The sequence below is a fragment of the Sebastes umbrosus genome, chromosome 5, assembly GCF_015220745.1.
Source record: "Sebastes umbrosus isolate fSebUmb1 chromosome 5, fSebUmb1.pri, whole genome shotgun sequence".
NCBI classification, from domain to species: Eukaryota; Metazoa; Chordata; class Actinopteri; order Perciformes; family Sebastidae; genus Sebastes; species Sebastes umbrosus.
Genome location: NC_051273.1, coordinates 17,052,900 through 17,070,051, shown reverse-complemented (window position 1 = coordinate 17,070,051; position 17,152 = coordinate 17,052,900). Strand labels below are relative to the sequence as shown.

Below are 17,152 nucleotides of genomic sequence, written 5' to 3'. Positions count from 1 at the left end.
AGTAAAAAATATTAATACAATGCTTTTAATGATACCTTTTAAAAATTCTATTCTTGATTGTTTTCTTCCATGAAGAGGTCAGAGGTCAGATACACTTCTGGGCAGTCAGATAGCACTTCTGGGCCGTAGAGATGTCAGAGCCCTCCCAAAGCTGCTAGATGGATACTGCCTCACACAAAGGCAGATCTAATCTAACAGCACTAATGCTGTCCAGATGTAGGCAGCCTTCCAAAGTTGGTTTATTGTGTGTCTGTTAGGTATAATTTACATCTAATGAACTGGGCTCATGTGCTCATGTCCCTTCAAACTTAAACAATCCAACTATAAAAGAGACTTTAAACCAGCTCCAAGTAGTGAAAGTCTGAGAAATGTTAAAAGAAGCACTTAGGGAAATATTCTCTGAAAGAAACTCAAGATCCTGCTTGTTAAAAAGTCTACTGGAGTGACGCCTCTTCTTCATGCTTTCCAGCATGTTGCATAATGTGGCATGTCTTACAGTAGTAGCACCTTCATGCTTTTGTTTGGATGTTATTATAGGGCAGGGGTGCCCAATACGTCGATCGCGATCTACCGGTCGATCGCAAAGGTAGTGTGGGTAGATCGCTTGGCTTTAAAAAAAAAAAAAAAAGTTCTGGAACTTACTCACAGAGGAAAAGTACCCCAACATGAGGAAATGTGCTACCTCCTTGACTGCATTATTCGGCTCCACTTATTTATGCGAGTCAGCCTTTTCCCACATGAAGATTATTAAGTCCAAATACCGTTCCACCTTGACTGATGATCATTTGGAAGTGTGCTTGAGGCTGGCTATCAGCAGCTACTGTCCGGACTATGCATCCCTGGCTGATTCCATTCAGTGCAAGTCATCAGAGTAAGGTAATGACAAAATGTACAGAGTTATATTGTACAATATGGGTTCATGCAGTTATGCAAGGTACACCAACATATATTGTACATATAAAGAATACTCAATATATTTATAAATAAATATATGTTTTGCATTTTTATAGTAGGTAGATCATTTTGACTTGGTCATTTTATAAGTAGCTCGCATGCTGAAAAAGTGTGTGCACCCCTGTTATAGGGCATTTGCTGCTGCATTGTAGGTACTTAGTCTAAATAAATATGCACTTAATAACACCTACATTTTCCACCAGGGCCGTAAACAGACTTTAAGAAATGAATCCAAGTTATCCCAGTGTAACAGCACCCACGCCCTTCAGAAAAAAGTGTTTAACTATTTGTATCTTTTAAATTATATTTATTTTGAACTGTTCATCAATATTTCTACAATGTTTTCTACTCAAAAAGCCCAACATGTGTTACAATTGTAAAATGTAACTATCCTAAAGTTACCCCAAAATCCCTGGAAAAAAAATACAGAAGACGTGACCTTCCAGGAAATAGTTTTAAAAAATATGACGGTCTCTTGTGACGCATGAAAAGAAATGTTCTGAAGAAAGAGGCAAGACTTCATAGTTTACTTTCTCTTGCGCTCATAGTCAACATAGTCTGTTGAGTGTTTAGAAATGTCAATGTTCACTTGACTTGGTGACGTTGTCTGAATCATAAATCCTGAACAGTTTTGTAGATTACTCTGGAAATGTGTGTCTACCGAATGCCAAATGTACTGCAAGTCTATTTGTGATACATTGAAAGATATGTGTGCATGTTTTATAGATTAAGGCCAGAAGTAGTTGGAAAGCCGAACATTACACCCATATGTGATGTGTGTTAAACAAAACTATGGACATGAATGTGCTGCTTTAACAGCCTCTGTTGCTCCTGGGAAGGTTTTCTACAGGAGTTTGGAACCTGCCGTTCAGAGCATTCAGTGAGGTTCGGCCACTGATGATGTTAGGCGATGAGACCTGGCTCACAGTCTGTGTTCCAGATAGCTCATCCCAAAGGTGTTGTTGGATGGGGTTGAGACTCTGTGCAGGCTAGTCACGTTGTTCCAAACCAAACCGGGAAAACAATTTTTTTATTGACCAAGCTTTGTGCACGTGGGAATCGACATGTTGAAACCAAACTGTTAAAAAGAAAAAATTCACACGCTCCTATCTCGCTCGACGACATCACACATCCTGTGACTTAGTCAGTTGATGTAATCGACATGTGATTATTTAATACCTACACAAAGGTCACATCAACATTACATTATAAGTACAGCATTAAATACATAGAGACATACAAATAACTTTTAGCCCCTCAGAACTCTGCTGGCCGGCTGGCTGGCCAGCCAGCGGGAGCAGCCGCTATTATGTCTTTCAGAGGATGTTGCGGGCTGAGTTTTCAAGCTGAAGCGAAGATACTGGTATCATATGAAACTAAAAACTTAGGAAGGATTCCATTGGTACCGACCATGTCATAGCTTTACACAAAGGAGGTTAAATAACGCTCCAAACTTAGGCTAAAATTTGGCGATGAAAACAACAATTTTCAAAGGGGTCCCTTGACCTCTGACCTCAAGATATGTGAATGAAAATGGGTTCTATGGGTACCCACGAGTCTCCCCTTTAGAGACATGCCCACTTTATGATAATCACATGCAGTTTTGGGCAATAATCATGCAGTTTTTTTTTTTTAAGTTATTTTTTTGGGGGCATTTTCCATTTTTATGACAGGACAGTGGATAGAGTCTTGAAAGAGGGGAGAGAGAGAGTGGATGCGGAAAGGGCCACAGGCCGGTTTCGAACCCGGGCCGCCGCGGTCAGGACCAAGCCTTAATACATGGATGCCCGCTCTACCAACTGAGCTAACCCAGGCGCCCAATCACGCAGTTTTTTGAATGCAGTATAAATGTGTTATTTTCGCCTACACTAAAATGGTGTATTTGAATATTTCTGCATACTTGGGTCTATAAAAAGTCTTGGAATTGCATAAACTGGGTATCACTGTAAAGCTGCTCGCTCACATTCAAGTAGCGTGTGCACACGGGCGAGCGCGAGCAACAGGACGCTGACTTTCGTTGACTTAACGGCCACAGGTGTCGCTGTTAACAAGCATTTCTGATTCTAACAAACAGTCCCTTTAATGTTACGATTATGAGGGGTCCTTGGAAGATTTTCTCCCCTGTAAGAGGTCCTTTGACCCAAAAAGTTTGAGAACCCCTGGTGTAGAAAGTAGATAAAGTAGATAAAGTACAGGTGCTTCACATTTGTATTTAAGTAGGCCTACAGTACTTGAGTTTAAGTATTTAGTTTGTTAAACAATGTCGACTTGTGTGTTGACAATGTTGACAATGTTGTTTTGTGTCACTTTTGTGCAATGTAAATACTGTAAATCTACCGTTATGGATATGTGCAATAATTATCTGATGCTGTGCAATAATTATATAATTATCTGACGGACACTTTGTGCAATAATCTGTAATAATAAACTGTCATCTCAATATACATATTGTATTTTTATATATTTTATATTGTATTATCTTTTATATATTTATATTTATATTACACTATCTCTTTTTTATTGTATTATATTTTCATTAGCACCTATAGGGTTGTCACAATCTAATTTCGTTGTACTACACAATGACAATATAGAGCTCGAATCTTGAATCTTGACTGCTATCCTTCGATTGAGGAAAATAATTAGTAACACTACACCACCATCTAGAGGTGAGAAGTGAAACTGCATCCGATGACAAAAGTTCATTCCACTGATCCGGTTCTCCGTGCTTTAGATATAGCCCGATCCTCCTCCATGATACTCCTGACAGGGTTTTCTACGGCACATTCACCGAGTCCTCCATGTGGGCGTGACCGACCGACCGACCGGCTTGCTTCCATAACAGCCTGTAAAAGCAACCACCAAAACCAGCCAGGTCAGTCAAGTGCAAGTCATCCTGACTATATCATTTTAAAGCTCTTTTTGTGCTCTTTATGCTGGAACTATCCATGGGCACATCAGATCAATATGAAGTTAGTTATAAGGGCATTCGGAGTGGCATTCACAATTTGCCCCATTGTAGCATTAGAGGTCAAATGTCAAATTCTCTTGACCTCAGTGTCATGACAATGTGACTGACGGATAGATTATAGTCTAAGCTTTACAACGATATATGACTTCATGATATTGTGTGTTGGTTACCCTCTTTTATACTAGATCTATGTGTAAACTGGCGAAACAAGATGGAAAAAATGTAATGATGGAGGGATGAAGAAAGGAGTGATAGCACATAGAAAGCTACAATTGCTGCAATGCTATCATGCATTTTCCAACACTAGGGGACATAGACCTTTAAAAAAAATCACTATGAGACTTGGGCCCTCCAAAGTGGCACGACCAACCCCCTGGCTCATGGACTATATCAGGGGTCACAAACCTGCGGCTCCGGAGCCACATGCTGGCGGCTCTTTAGCTCCTCTCCAGTTGCTCCCTGTGGATTTTTAAACATGGAAATGAATGACTGTTTTTTTGTTTACATTTTAATTTTTATTTATCATTGTTGTAGGTCTATGGTACGACGGTACGACGGAATATTGGGGCCACATTGAGGAAAAAAAATATATCTGAGATTTCGAGAATAAAGTCATAAGTTTATGAGAGAAAAAAAGTCGTAGTATTATGAGAATAAAGTCATAATATTATGAAGTAGTAATTTTACGTGTTATTTTCTTTTTTTCTCATAAAGTTATGACTTTATTCTTGTAATTTTACGACTTTTTTTCTCGTAAAGTTATGACTTTATTCTCGTAATTTTACGACTTTTTTCTTGTAAAGCTATGACTTTATTCTCAAAATATTAAAAAAAAATTCTCGGAAAGTTCTGACTTTATTCTGTAATATTACAACTTTTTTCCTTGTAAAGTTATGACTTTATTCTCGTAATATTACAACTTTTTTTCTCGTAAAGTTATGACTTTATTCTCGTAATATTATGACTTTATTTCTCGTAAAGTTATGACTTTATTCTCGGAATATTATGACTTCATTCTGGACATCTCAGATGTTTTTTCCCTTAATGTGGCCCTAATACTCCGTCGTACATTTGCTCTTTGGCTCTCACTGCATTAGACTTATATACTATATACTTAAACTATAAACTGTGTTACCTTCATCACAATGCTCAAATATTTTGCGGCTCCAGACAGATTTTTTTTCTTCTTTTTGCCTAAATTGGCTCTTTTGATAGTAAAGGTTGCTGACCCCTGGCCTATATCCTTGATTGAGGAAAATAATTAGAAACACTACACCACCATCTAGCGGTCAGACGTGGAACTGCATCCGATTACAAAAGTCCATTCCACTGATCCAGTGCTCCGTGTTTTAGATGTAGCCTGAATCCTGACCGGGTTTTTTACGACACATTCACCGACTCCTCCATGTGGGCGTGACCGACCGACCGACCGGCTTGCTTCCATAACAGCTCCTAAACGCAACCACCTAAACCAGCCAGATCAGTCATGTGCAAGTCATCCTGACTACACTGTTTTATACCGGTAGCGTGTCGGAGGCTGTGCTGCTATTAATCACTCAAAGCCAGCAGTTTACGGTAGCAGTTGGTGTCGTAGTGAACGTCGTCATTTAACAACACTGATTAGCTTTAACTTGTTAGCTCGCTACGGAGAGAGAAACCACATGGATCCTCAAAACACCAACACCAACAGTGAGGCGAAGATGTTGTTGAGCCACGCTAAGACTCTCAGGCTGCACACCGGGAACTTAGTCAACCGGAGCCGGCTGAAAAAGAAATGCCCCGTTTCTCCCAGCGAAGAGGTAAGATAACGTTAAACCCGGTCTAATCTACGGCAGTTAGTTGGTTGGTTAGCAACGGTGCCGTTGGTGTGTGACAGGTTAGCTTTATTAGCTTAGCCGTGTCAGTTAACGGTAGTTGCTAAGGTTACCTGGCTAAATATTTAACCAGCTAGAGACCTGTGTGTGTGTCTGTGTGTGTGCTGACTGATAATAAGGCAGGTTATATCAACAAAGAGTACTTCAGATAGCAGTTAAAAGTTTGAGTATAGTGTGTCTTAACTTATGTGATGAAGGCAACTTTTATTATCCAGCCAAAGGTGAGTTGTTTACAGACAGTAGTATGATTGTTAGGCTGTTCACACATAAACAAACTGTAAAGTGAAGCCTGGAAAGAGCAGACAGGTGTCATGCATCATCACCAGCAGGCAGGCATTGAAACAGTGTTTGTTTTTTAGTTTTAACACCCTTGTATTTTTATTTATTTTATTTATTTATACATATATAAAAGTGCACAAAATCCAGTCAATGGGAAAAAAAACAACAACAAAAGAAGAAAGATCTAAACTAACATAATTTTAAGCAGTCCACAAAGAGTATGTCAAATAGCACCTGTCGACAGCCATAGTCACACATAGGACTGTATCTGAGATAAAGTGTGAGTAATGTTAGCTTAAAGTTTGAGTCTAGTGTGTCTGAAGAAGGCAACTTTATTATCAAGTCAAGGGGGTGGTGTTTACAGACAGTAGTATGATTTGTTGTAGGCTGTTCACACATAAACAAACTGTAAGTGAAGCCTGGAAAGAGCAAACAGGTGTCATGCATCATCACCAGCAGGCAGGTGATTTTTGATGTTCAATGTTTGTTTTTAGTTTTATCACCTTTGTATTTTTTTTTATTTATTTATTTGCACATATATAAAACTGCACAAAATCCAGTCAATGAAAAAATCAAAAACAAGAAATGTGTCAGGAGAGGTCAAGAAGCCACAGGCTTATACAAAGGACCTCCCCCAATACCTCTCAAGAAGAAAAAAAAACAATAACAACAAAGCAAGAAATATCTAAACTAACATAATTTTAAGCAGTCCACAAAGAATATTTCAAATAGCATCTGTCAACAGACACAGTCACAGGAGATACAAGTGGAGTTAGCTTTAAAAGTTTGAGTATAGTGTGTCTTAACTTATGTAATGAAGGCAACTTTATTATCCAGTCAAAGGTGAGTTGTTTACAGACAGTAGTATGATTGTTGTAGGAGGTTCACACAAAACAAACCTGGACAGATCATACAGGTGTCATGTATATCCAGCAGGCAGGTGCTCCATTGAAACAGTGTTTGTTTTTTACACCCTTGTATGCTTGTATGATGAAGCAAAAACAACGAGCCACTAACATCTATTGAAAATGGTCATAAATTTAGTGCTGCACCTAAATATTTTCGCATTGATTTTATTTTTTGTTTTTTTTTGTTTTAGAATAATCAAGTCTGTAAAATGGTGACAATCACAATTTCCCAGAGCCTAAGTTGACGTTTTAAATAGCTTGTTTTGTCAAGTCAACAATCTAAAACCCAAATATATTTAATTTATAATGATATAACAATGGGGAAAGCAGCAAATCCTCATATTTAAAAAGATGTAACTAGTGAATGTTTTGGCATTTTGCTTAATAAATGACTCAGACAGTCGATTATCAGAATAGATGACAATTCATTTTCTATCGATTGACTACTTGTTTTGGCACTGCATATATGTTCACTGTAGTTATATAAAGGTGTGGCGGCAATTTGCTGAAAGGGTTTGGTCAGCCTTTGTTACTTTTGTCATGATTGCTTCAGATACCACACCACTTGTTGTTTTAAGGTATTAAACATCACCTGCACTTTTCCTCCAAAGCATTGTTGTAGTTTGGGTGCAGTGCTAGGTGTTGTGCCTACCCCAACTCAGTCCAAAGTTGATCTTATATTTATTGTTGTGATGAAGGGCAAAGTTTAAGGTTTGACCTATGTACTATGTAATTGGGCCAATTAAACATTGAAATCAAGAAAGCTTGTGGTGATTGGCTGTGAGAAAAACTAGGGCTGACCCGAATGCTTCGACGCTGCGTCTGTTGCCAGTAGGTAGTAATAATGTATAAATCCAAAAAATAGCCCATAACATAAGGAATAATGCCACAACATTATTCATTATTCTTATTCAACATTAGTTATTCTCAGATGGATATTGCTGTTTGTTGTGTGTAGAAGTGCGTATGCAGGGCTCCAGACTAACTTTTTCATTTAGGTGCACCAGCACAGTATATAGGTGCACCCAAAATTTCTCACCGTGCCTTTTGGCACCGCAATAATACATTTGAAGCGTTTTGTCATTTGCCATAGGCCTACACTAGGGATGTCACAATACCAGAAAATTAGTAGTCGATACCAATACCAAGGAAATCCCACAATTCTCCATACCATACCATATTTGATACCACGGTAAAAGTAAAATGAAAAGTAAAAGTAAAACAATAAATCCTTTGTTTTTCAAAATACACTTCTTTATTACCGTTTGCATACTGGTTATTGTTAGGAAGTTAAAAAGTTCATAATTCCCTCTCTATTATCTATTTTATATTGCTGTGAAAACATCTCCTTCAAACAAACTGTATTCAAGTTTCTTGCCAAAAACTCGATTTTTCGAGATTACATGTGAACACATCATGATAACATTAGAATTAACCTTCACCCAATACTCATCTTTACTGAATAGAGCCTCATAGAGCGCATCGTAATGTAAATAAATGGCACACACCGTCTCGCAACGCACACATGACATCACTAATGTGTGCGTTGCGAGTATGTAATCTGGGCTGGGCCGTTCAGGGTTGGGAACAGGTGTGACAGACACTGCAGCATTTTTCGGCAACAGGTCTGAAAGACCTAATGGTACTTGTCCACAGCTCCCGTTCTTTCCACACATCCCATTCATTGTCTATGTTGGCATCCATGCAATGCATTCTGGTAGCGTGGTGTCACGATTCAAGAGACGGGGCGTCATGTTGGCGGTCGCTCCTCATTTGCATGAAATTGAGGTCTATGCTACTTTATGCAAATCAGGGGCGTCTGGCACGACTCACTGCCTCTGGAAACTCCCAAGGAACTTTTAAACTAATCGCTGTGGATGTATGTCCCATAACTGTGTTTGCTTCCGTGACGACGCCGTGGGTCGGGACGGCGTTATCAGCTGTAACCGGCGTATGTGCAGAGTAGCGGTGATTAGCTAACCAGTGAGGCACAACAGAGAGACTCTCATGCACTAAAATAGTGTTTACAACAATGATTACAACACACACAGAGGGAGAGCAACTTCATTCTCTGCTCAGGTAGACATTTCTCCTCTATATCTTTACATAGCAAATAGTTGTTTACTGCTATATATAATACTCTGAATCCTGTATACAGAACCTTTAAACTTGACTTGCCTCATGTCCTTGTTTCTACTTGACATTTATCCAAATGATTTATTTGTTTATAACGCACTGCAAAATTGGCGGAGCAGCATGTCACAGCTGTCCAGATGTTGGTGTGGGGGTCTGTTGAGGATAAAAAGCTGTTCAGCTTCAGCCGAGATTCAGGGATCCTTCCTGATAATATGCATGTCGTACAGACTTTAATTTAAAATTGTTTTTCTGTTTGATATTTCAGCTTCAAGACTGCATTCAAGCCACACTAAGTGATTGGTCTTCTGCAACAAAACCGCAATCCAAGGTGGGAAGACGTTTACAGTTTTCTTAATGTTTTTCATGTAGTGCTGTTGGGTTCTCGATGTGAGAATAGTACATCTAAGTCACTCTTTGCTATACCGGTTTTGCATATTTTAATTGACTCTGAGAAATGAACAATATTATTTGCATTGACGGTCAGTTGTGGTCAGGCCAGCGGTATGTGAATGAGTTTCCCAATAACGTGCTACTACACTGTCGGGCAGTAGGGTTCCAGTGCTTGGGAAAATAAAATAACTGATGAACATCAAAGGATGCCTCTAGGCTTACTGAAAAGAAGCTGTCATGATGAATGTTCATGCAGTGCTGGCTGTCAAAGGCGCCATTCCAAATGTGCGTCTGTCTGTAGGGAAGGGGGGTGGGGGCACAGAAACTTTGCTCTGGGGGTTTTGTTCATCAACTGTGATAGGATTTCTAGAACGCCCTAGTCATTAATCTCTTTTCATCAAACTGAAAATCTGAAAAGACTGAAATGAAGATTAAAAAGTCTGTAGGATCCAACGTAGTGAGCCACCATTCCTGCTGAACACACGCCTGCTCTGGCTGTTTTGCTAGGCTCAGCTAATCTGCTTCATCTTTTATTACCACGCCCAATGGACTCAAATGGCGATGGGGGGAAGTTTTGAAAGAGTTGAATTAAGAGGCAAATAAAAAGTGTATTAGACACATCCTCTGTAGGGAAATTGCAAGAGTAGGATGTGTGCGTCATGGGGTTTGGTGTGTATTTGTTGGCAGAAAAACACAGAAGCTTTGTAATGCTAGGGTTGGGCAATATTGAAATTCCCCTACTGACGATATTGCTTTAAGAAAAAAACCTGACATACAATATTATCATCCAAAAAAACCTGAAGAGAGACGCACAAAGATATAAACATATCTATGGACTGGAGACTATTTCATGTCTGAAAAGGGCACAAAACATGTTGCGCAATCTCTAAATGAAGTGCTTGTCTTGTCATGTAGGACTTCCCAGACACTCTGGATTGCTCCATTCCTCAGGCAACAGATGCCATTACGCCTGAAGAGAGGGAGGAACTAAGGGTTTCAGGTCCGTATTTGTTTTGCAGTCAACTTTTGTGTCTCAGAGGAATGAAATATAACACATTTTCTGGTTATTCAATAAATACATAGTCTATGTGAAATAACCACATGGTAAAGCCTATTTGTGTATACTCCTGTGTGAATTAAATACTTGACAATGCTAGTATTTTTTCTCATTTTAGTAAGAAGTTTAATGCTAAATGAACATAAGAGTGAAATTATAGAGAGAATATAATTAAATACAGGCTTGGTCTATATCTAATATAAACAAATGGGGACAGCAAATATGAAATTAATCAAAAACTGCAGATAAATGCATTTTACAGGACAGGTGGCAGACATTAAGGCCCATAATAATTAATACGCATCTTAGTCTGAATCAACTGCATGTATGGTGTATCCTCTACAGAACCTCACTGATTATCTGATTATATCCTAGGTTATAATAACCGAGGTTAGCTGTAGAGAGTAGCTTTTTGTACTGGTTTTAGACCTGCTTTGATTACATTCGGTATCATTGCAATGAACAAGTAAAGGACATGTAGTGTGATAGCATCAAACATTCATACCAATCGACAATGCGGCACAATATATTTACTTATTATCTGTGTTATCTGGGGGGGGGGTGCACAGCTCCTCCACAGATTACTTTATTTATCTGTTAATCCTTGCATGTCGTACAACAGAGATACTTTTCCTACATACGAACAACACTACAACAAAACACTGTGTTTACGCATTTCTATGTACCGTAGTCTGTAGTCCGTTTAAGGTGAAGGACAAAAAAGGCACGTCATGCCGGTTAATGACAACGGATAGCCTGCTCTCCAAATATGCCGATAGTGGGGACCGGCATGTGGGAAACTTTGCAGAAGGTTGTTTTCTGGTCCGTGTCTGACTTTTTACATTTTTATTACTGCTTGTTTTTACAGTCAAACTGTTCCTGTGTGAGTCGGTTCAGTCCTCCATCAGAGATGCAGTGGAGATGGGTGAGCTTTAAATCTCTTCAGTTAAATTTTCATTCGCCTTAAAAATTACACACAATTGATATGAAACTGAACTCTACTTGTGAAACTACTACACTGTCTCTCATCCTTAGTCTGCCAGACGCTGGCAGTCTCCCAGCTCGACTCTGTTATCATAGCACCACCTTGGCCCCTGGAGGGGGACACCCAGAGTTTGGCTTACCTTCAGCCAGCTTGGGAAGAGCTGGAGGCTCTGGTCAGGAGCCAGCGGATTGCAGCCATCGGCACCTCTGACCTGGACAAAGACCTGCTGGAGCAGCTCTACAACTGGGCTCAAGTGAGTGGCAATATTGTGTATGTGAACCTTTATTCGTGTCATCTCTAAGCTGAGCAGACACTGTGTGCTTTCATTAATTGTGTACGTTGCCTTAACTCATAATACACATTCTGCACGGCCAGAACCTGAGACTTAATATGCTCACACTGTATGGTTAATTTTGCCGGCCATGACACGGTGCTCGCACTGAACGTAAGCAAGGAACCCCCGGTCGCTTTTGTCCATTGACAATTCCAATAAAGTTTATTCAAGCAAGACATCTGTGTTCCCACCAGTGTTGACCAAACAAGAGAATGGTGGCTTTACTTTGTGCAATTTTACTATGAATGGAAAGTCCATAGTCCATAGTCGGTGTATTGCCTACAGTAGATGAGAGTCGGCACGCCCCCAGCTTGGAGAAGCAGACAGGAGTTACCACACAGAAGCAAAATAATGTACTGCTGTGGACCGGGACATCAGGAAAATGTGTTTTAGCCACCTAAAACCAACGCTCACCTAAAAAAATCAATATCAGTTTAAGTGTACGCTATATTTACATTATTTTGCCGGTTTACCTTGCCGTGAGACAGCTATACAGTCTATGTTTCCGACTGGGGAACTGAAGCCGTTGTATCCATCTATGCTCTCGCCAAAGCCACCAGACTCCCTGGAAAAAAAGCGTAATTTTACCTCGCAGAACAGTTGACAGTTGCTGCCATTTCCTGTTTTGAACCAAATAAAGCCAGTCATTGACTGCGTACCCTCTCTTGTACAGGTGAAGCCCAGCAGTAACCAGGTCAACCTGGCCTCCTGCTGTGTGATGCCTCCTGACCTGACAGCCTTCGCGAAGGAGTTTGACATCCAGCTGCTCACACACAACGATCCCAAAGGTGAAACTCAATTCCTGTCAGTCAGATGGGTTCATAGTGAAGTTTCTAGATGCGAAACGGTTAAAAAAAGAGTCCAGGTTTTCTCACTGCTTAGTGATAGATTAAAGGTTAAGCCTTGGGATATTCTGTATTTTTGTAATACAACAAATGCCATCAAAAGTTGTCAAAAGTGTTTTTTTTCTCTCTTTTTCCCGTTGTTATTGTTGCTGCTTTCTCTCTCTTTTTTTGGTTATTTCGAGTCTAGTTATCCTGCTTGTCTTGTGCTGTGTCATATGTTTTATGTTTGTTTTCATGGTGCTCACTTGTATTTCACTATAAACAAAAAAAAAAAAAAACACTATCAAAAGACCAAAACCAACAAAGAATTGATTCCACTAACAAGTATTGTCTGTGTAGAAAAAGCCTGATATATCAAGTCAATTTTCTTTATATAGCCTAATATCACAAATTTGCCTCAAAGGACAAATTTATATTAATCTGACCCGCCACAAGTTTTGTTACACAGAAACATCTGAGAAGCCGTCATTGGAAACTGTTTGGAAAAGATCAGGCACTTTAAAAAAATACTTGGCAGCTGATTGGATGAACCATCTGTCACTCAAACTCTTGCCAAAGCCAGTCGGGAGAAAAGCGAAAACATCTTTACCACCGAGAAAAGCATTCAGTGCCATTCTTTGCTCTTCTTTAAATGAAGAAATACTCTCCAGTTCTGATATACCTGATGCTATTGCAGCATCTACGCTAACCTCTTCAGGAGTTCCCATTGTTGTTTTGAACGAACAGTTGCCTCTCCATGTCGTTAAGCCACGCCAGTAGCTCCTCACAGGACGCCGATTGGTCCGCTCTCTGGCTTGCCGGAAACAAACACATTATTTGAAGCCTGACAAGATGTATTTTCGTGTGATATGTGATCCCGTGTTTCTCGCACGATCTAGTCACATCGTGAGAATCCAGCTGCTGTGCAAGGTAACAAATTGATATAAATAATAAATAATATGTCTTATTAAATATAGACTTCCATTGTTGCCCAAAAATAATTGAAAAAACACATCAGTGAGCCGTTTCATTGCACTGGGGTACATGTTTATTCATTATCGTGAACATGGGCACTGTGGTTTATTTTGAGTCAGTCACACATACATCATCCTACCATCCTGCTGCCGGAAATACTCACTACAACACCAACTGTGGATTAATGCACAGCTGAAAATAGTCTCCAACAAATACACTATTTACTCCTGTTTGCTAAAAGCTGAAGTGCCCAATGACATAGCCTCTTTTAAAAAATAAAAACTATATATAAATATATATTTGTTCTTTCAAGATTTGTGTCTTTAGTAAAAACGACTGGGCTGAGAGCCACAAAGAGACAGACTGACCCATTGTTGATTTTGGTCTTTTCATGGGATTTATTAACAAAAAGATACTTAAAAAAAAATGCCAGCCTTATTCTTGAAGCTTTTTAGTTGGGGTCAACTGCGGTATCAGTGAATCTCGTGTTTCTTTCCACAGTGTGAGATCACTTGTACCTGAGTTTTTAAACGGCTCCTCTTTTGGCGTCATGTTTCCACAGAGCTGATGTCAGCAGCCACATTCCAGGAGGCGGTGCAGGAGGGAACGCAGGACCTGAACATCGCAGACTGGAGGCTGGAGTGGGTGCTGCGCTACTCTATCATTGTTAAGAGCAGGGGCATTATCAAGGCCAAGGGCTACCTCGTCAGTGCGAGGAAGGCGAGCCCCTAGCGCACACCTCACCAGAGAAGAAGACACATGGATGAAGCCATTTCCTCCTTTTTTCATTGACACACACACACAACATGCAAAGTAACAGCTCTGAATAATGGACGCTGCCATTCACCATGAGTCTTGAAGTCATCGTTTTATCTTACAGATAAGGTTGCATCTCGATCATGTATCATTTCTTCAGTTTAACTGATGCAGGTATTCGTCACCCTCGTCTCAGTGAGATCAAAAATAGGAGATGAACATGCAAGATCAACTCCAGTGTCAGTTTTGAGAGAATAGACTGTGAAAGTGAGAGTTTCCCAGATGACCATTGACCGATCAGCCATTTACCAACCAACACAGCAGAGGCTGCTTTAATGATGGAAAATGCCAGTTGCTAAACTTTGATCCAAGGTGGTGGTTCCTTAACCTTGCTCTGACTTGAAGTGCCTCTTATCTTTTTCTCCTCCTGTCATACCTACTTGGTCTCCACTGTGAATCAAGCTTTAAATATATCAGTCTGAATGAAAAGATTACGAGTAGGTAAAGCAAAAAGCAAAGATAGAGATTCGTTTTTTTAGAACCAAATGATTCCAAGCATTTTGAAAGGGCAAAAAAATGATTTTATTCATGCAATTTGATTTTTCCTGTTGTATAGACTCCATTTGCATTCCTCAATTGAGAAAAAAATGTGCTAATTCAAATCAAACTACATATGAGATGTTTATTTTATGATGCTATTTGACTTTAACTGGTAAAGCAGACAACTACGTGAGTATATATAACTTTATTTTGTCATGCATTTTTTTCTAACAACGCGCCGTTTTTGGTGATGCATTGAAATGTTTACCCCCTCTGTGCTCATGAGATTAATTCGAGGATTGAGAATACAGCAATATTTGAGATTGACATGCATAGCAGGGTTATACGTCCTCTATATGCATTGTTGTTATAGCACTGGAAACTCCATGCCTAAGGAGTTATAAGGATGTTTAAATTTGTTAACCCTGAACAAGAATTTTTAATTTAAGAATTGTGTTTTTTTTCCCCCAGACAGGATCCAGTTTATCTCATGAAAACAAATTATCTGTTGTACTGTAAACATATTTTATGTCGTCATATATCTGTATATCAAGAATTGGCTTTATTAAAATTACAAAACTGATGTTTTCACCGTGAACACTGGTGTCAAATATTTGAAAGATGGGATAAACCTAGGCTAGTGTGGTTGTTTGATAACCGTTTCACACTCTTTCCCTATGCTTTTGAAGCAGATGTACTGAGCTTATTAGGCCCTGATTTGGTTCAAATGTAAAGACAACAACTGCTGAATAACTTCGTCTTGCAGAATGTGTGATGTCAACATAAATTTGAGCCTAAATTTTAAGTGATTAAACTAGGCTTGTGTAGTGCTATCTAAAGCAGTGGTTCAATGTATAACTAAAATCACAATAATGCACTTACTGGATAATTTATACAAAAGTCTGTATATAAAGCTATTTGAAAAAAACATATTTTTTTGCTACTTAGTAGGCCACATTCTGTTTAAACCCCTTGTTTGTGCACAGTTGCAGATAAAGATCAGGCTAAACTAATATTATTAGTATTATTCTATTTGTAAAATTATATTCTAGTGCTGGCTGCGTAGGTTTATTTGTGACTTGTGTTATCCAAACATTTCCAATAACTCCAGAGCGTTGAGTCCAAAATTCAAAATGTATTGAAAAAAGATTAATTTAAAAAATATATGTTTTTAACTAACAAAATATTCTGCTTCAATCCATATTTGTTGGCGTTAAGCCTTTCAAAAACAACATTTTCACTGCACTAAAAACTATTTGCTTTCCTGCTTATTTAACTATAATAACACAATCTATTTTGTCTCTAACACTATTATAGTAAACAAAAACTATTTTTTTTATTGATACTATTTTCCTTATTTATATTAATAGTTATTGAAATGTTTCACATTTAAGTGTATTGTCAAACAGTCTTCATTGCACTGAGTTTCTGGGCTAGGGGTACTTCTACTACAAATACTTATACTCCACTACATTTATTTGACAGTATTGTTCTTGTTTTTATACAGAAGTTACGTAACAGATGCAACTGTTAAAATTTGCTCAACCTCAGGCAACTACGTCATTAAACGGTTATTTGCACATTAACACATCAGCATTAATAATCTAAAAAATACAGTATAGTATAGTATATATAAATATATATATATACTATACTATACTAATATAACTTCAAACCGCGGTGGTGGAAGAAAAAGTATGAATTATTAGCAAAATGCACAATAATTATCAAAAGTATATACTATATATATATATATACACTGTATTTTTTAGATTATGAATATAAATATATATATATATATATATACACTGTATTTTTTAGATTATGAATATAAATATATATATATATATATACACTGTATTTTTTAGATTATGAATATAAATATATATATATATATATATACACTGTATTTTTTAGATTATGAATATAAATATATATATATATATATACACTGTATTTTTTAGATTATGAATATAAATATATATATAAATATATATAAATATATAAATATATAAATATATATTTATATATATTTACACTGTATTTTTTAGATTATGAATATAAATATATATATATATATAAATATATATATATATTTACACTGTATTTTTTAGATTATGAATATAAATATACTTTTGATAATTAAAGTGCATTTTGTTAATAATTCAT

General features: G+C 38.1%; 1 protein-coding gene across 2 annotated transcripts; it reads left to right on the top strand.

Annotated features, from left to right (window-relative positions):
• Positions 1 to 5,287: 5,287 nt before the first annotated feature.
• Positions 5,288 to 15,581, top strand: gclm (glutamate-cysteine ligase, modifier subunit). Of its 2 annotated transcripts, none has more exons than XM_037770676.1 (7): positions 5,288 to 5,724; positions 9,388 to 9,450; positions 10,428 to 10,512; positions 11,438 to 11,494; positions 11,605 to 11,807; positions 12,562 to 12,676; positions 14,250 to 15,581. In XM_037770676.1, the coding sequence occupies exons 1-7, from the start codon at positions 5,587 to 5,589 to the stop codon at positions 14,417 to 14,419; spliced, it is 831 nt and encodes a 276-aa protein (XP_037626604.1). In that variant the 5' UTR covers positions 5,288 to 5,586; the 3' UTR covers positions 14,420 to 15,581. The 2 variants fall into 2 exon arrangements, with proteins under 2 accessions (XP_037626604.1, XP_037626605.1); XM_037770677.1 differs by lacking the exon at positions 5,288 to 5,724 and adding an exon at positions 5,879 to 6,020.
• Positions 15,582 to 17,152: the final 1,571 nt, after the last annotated feature.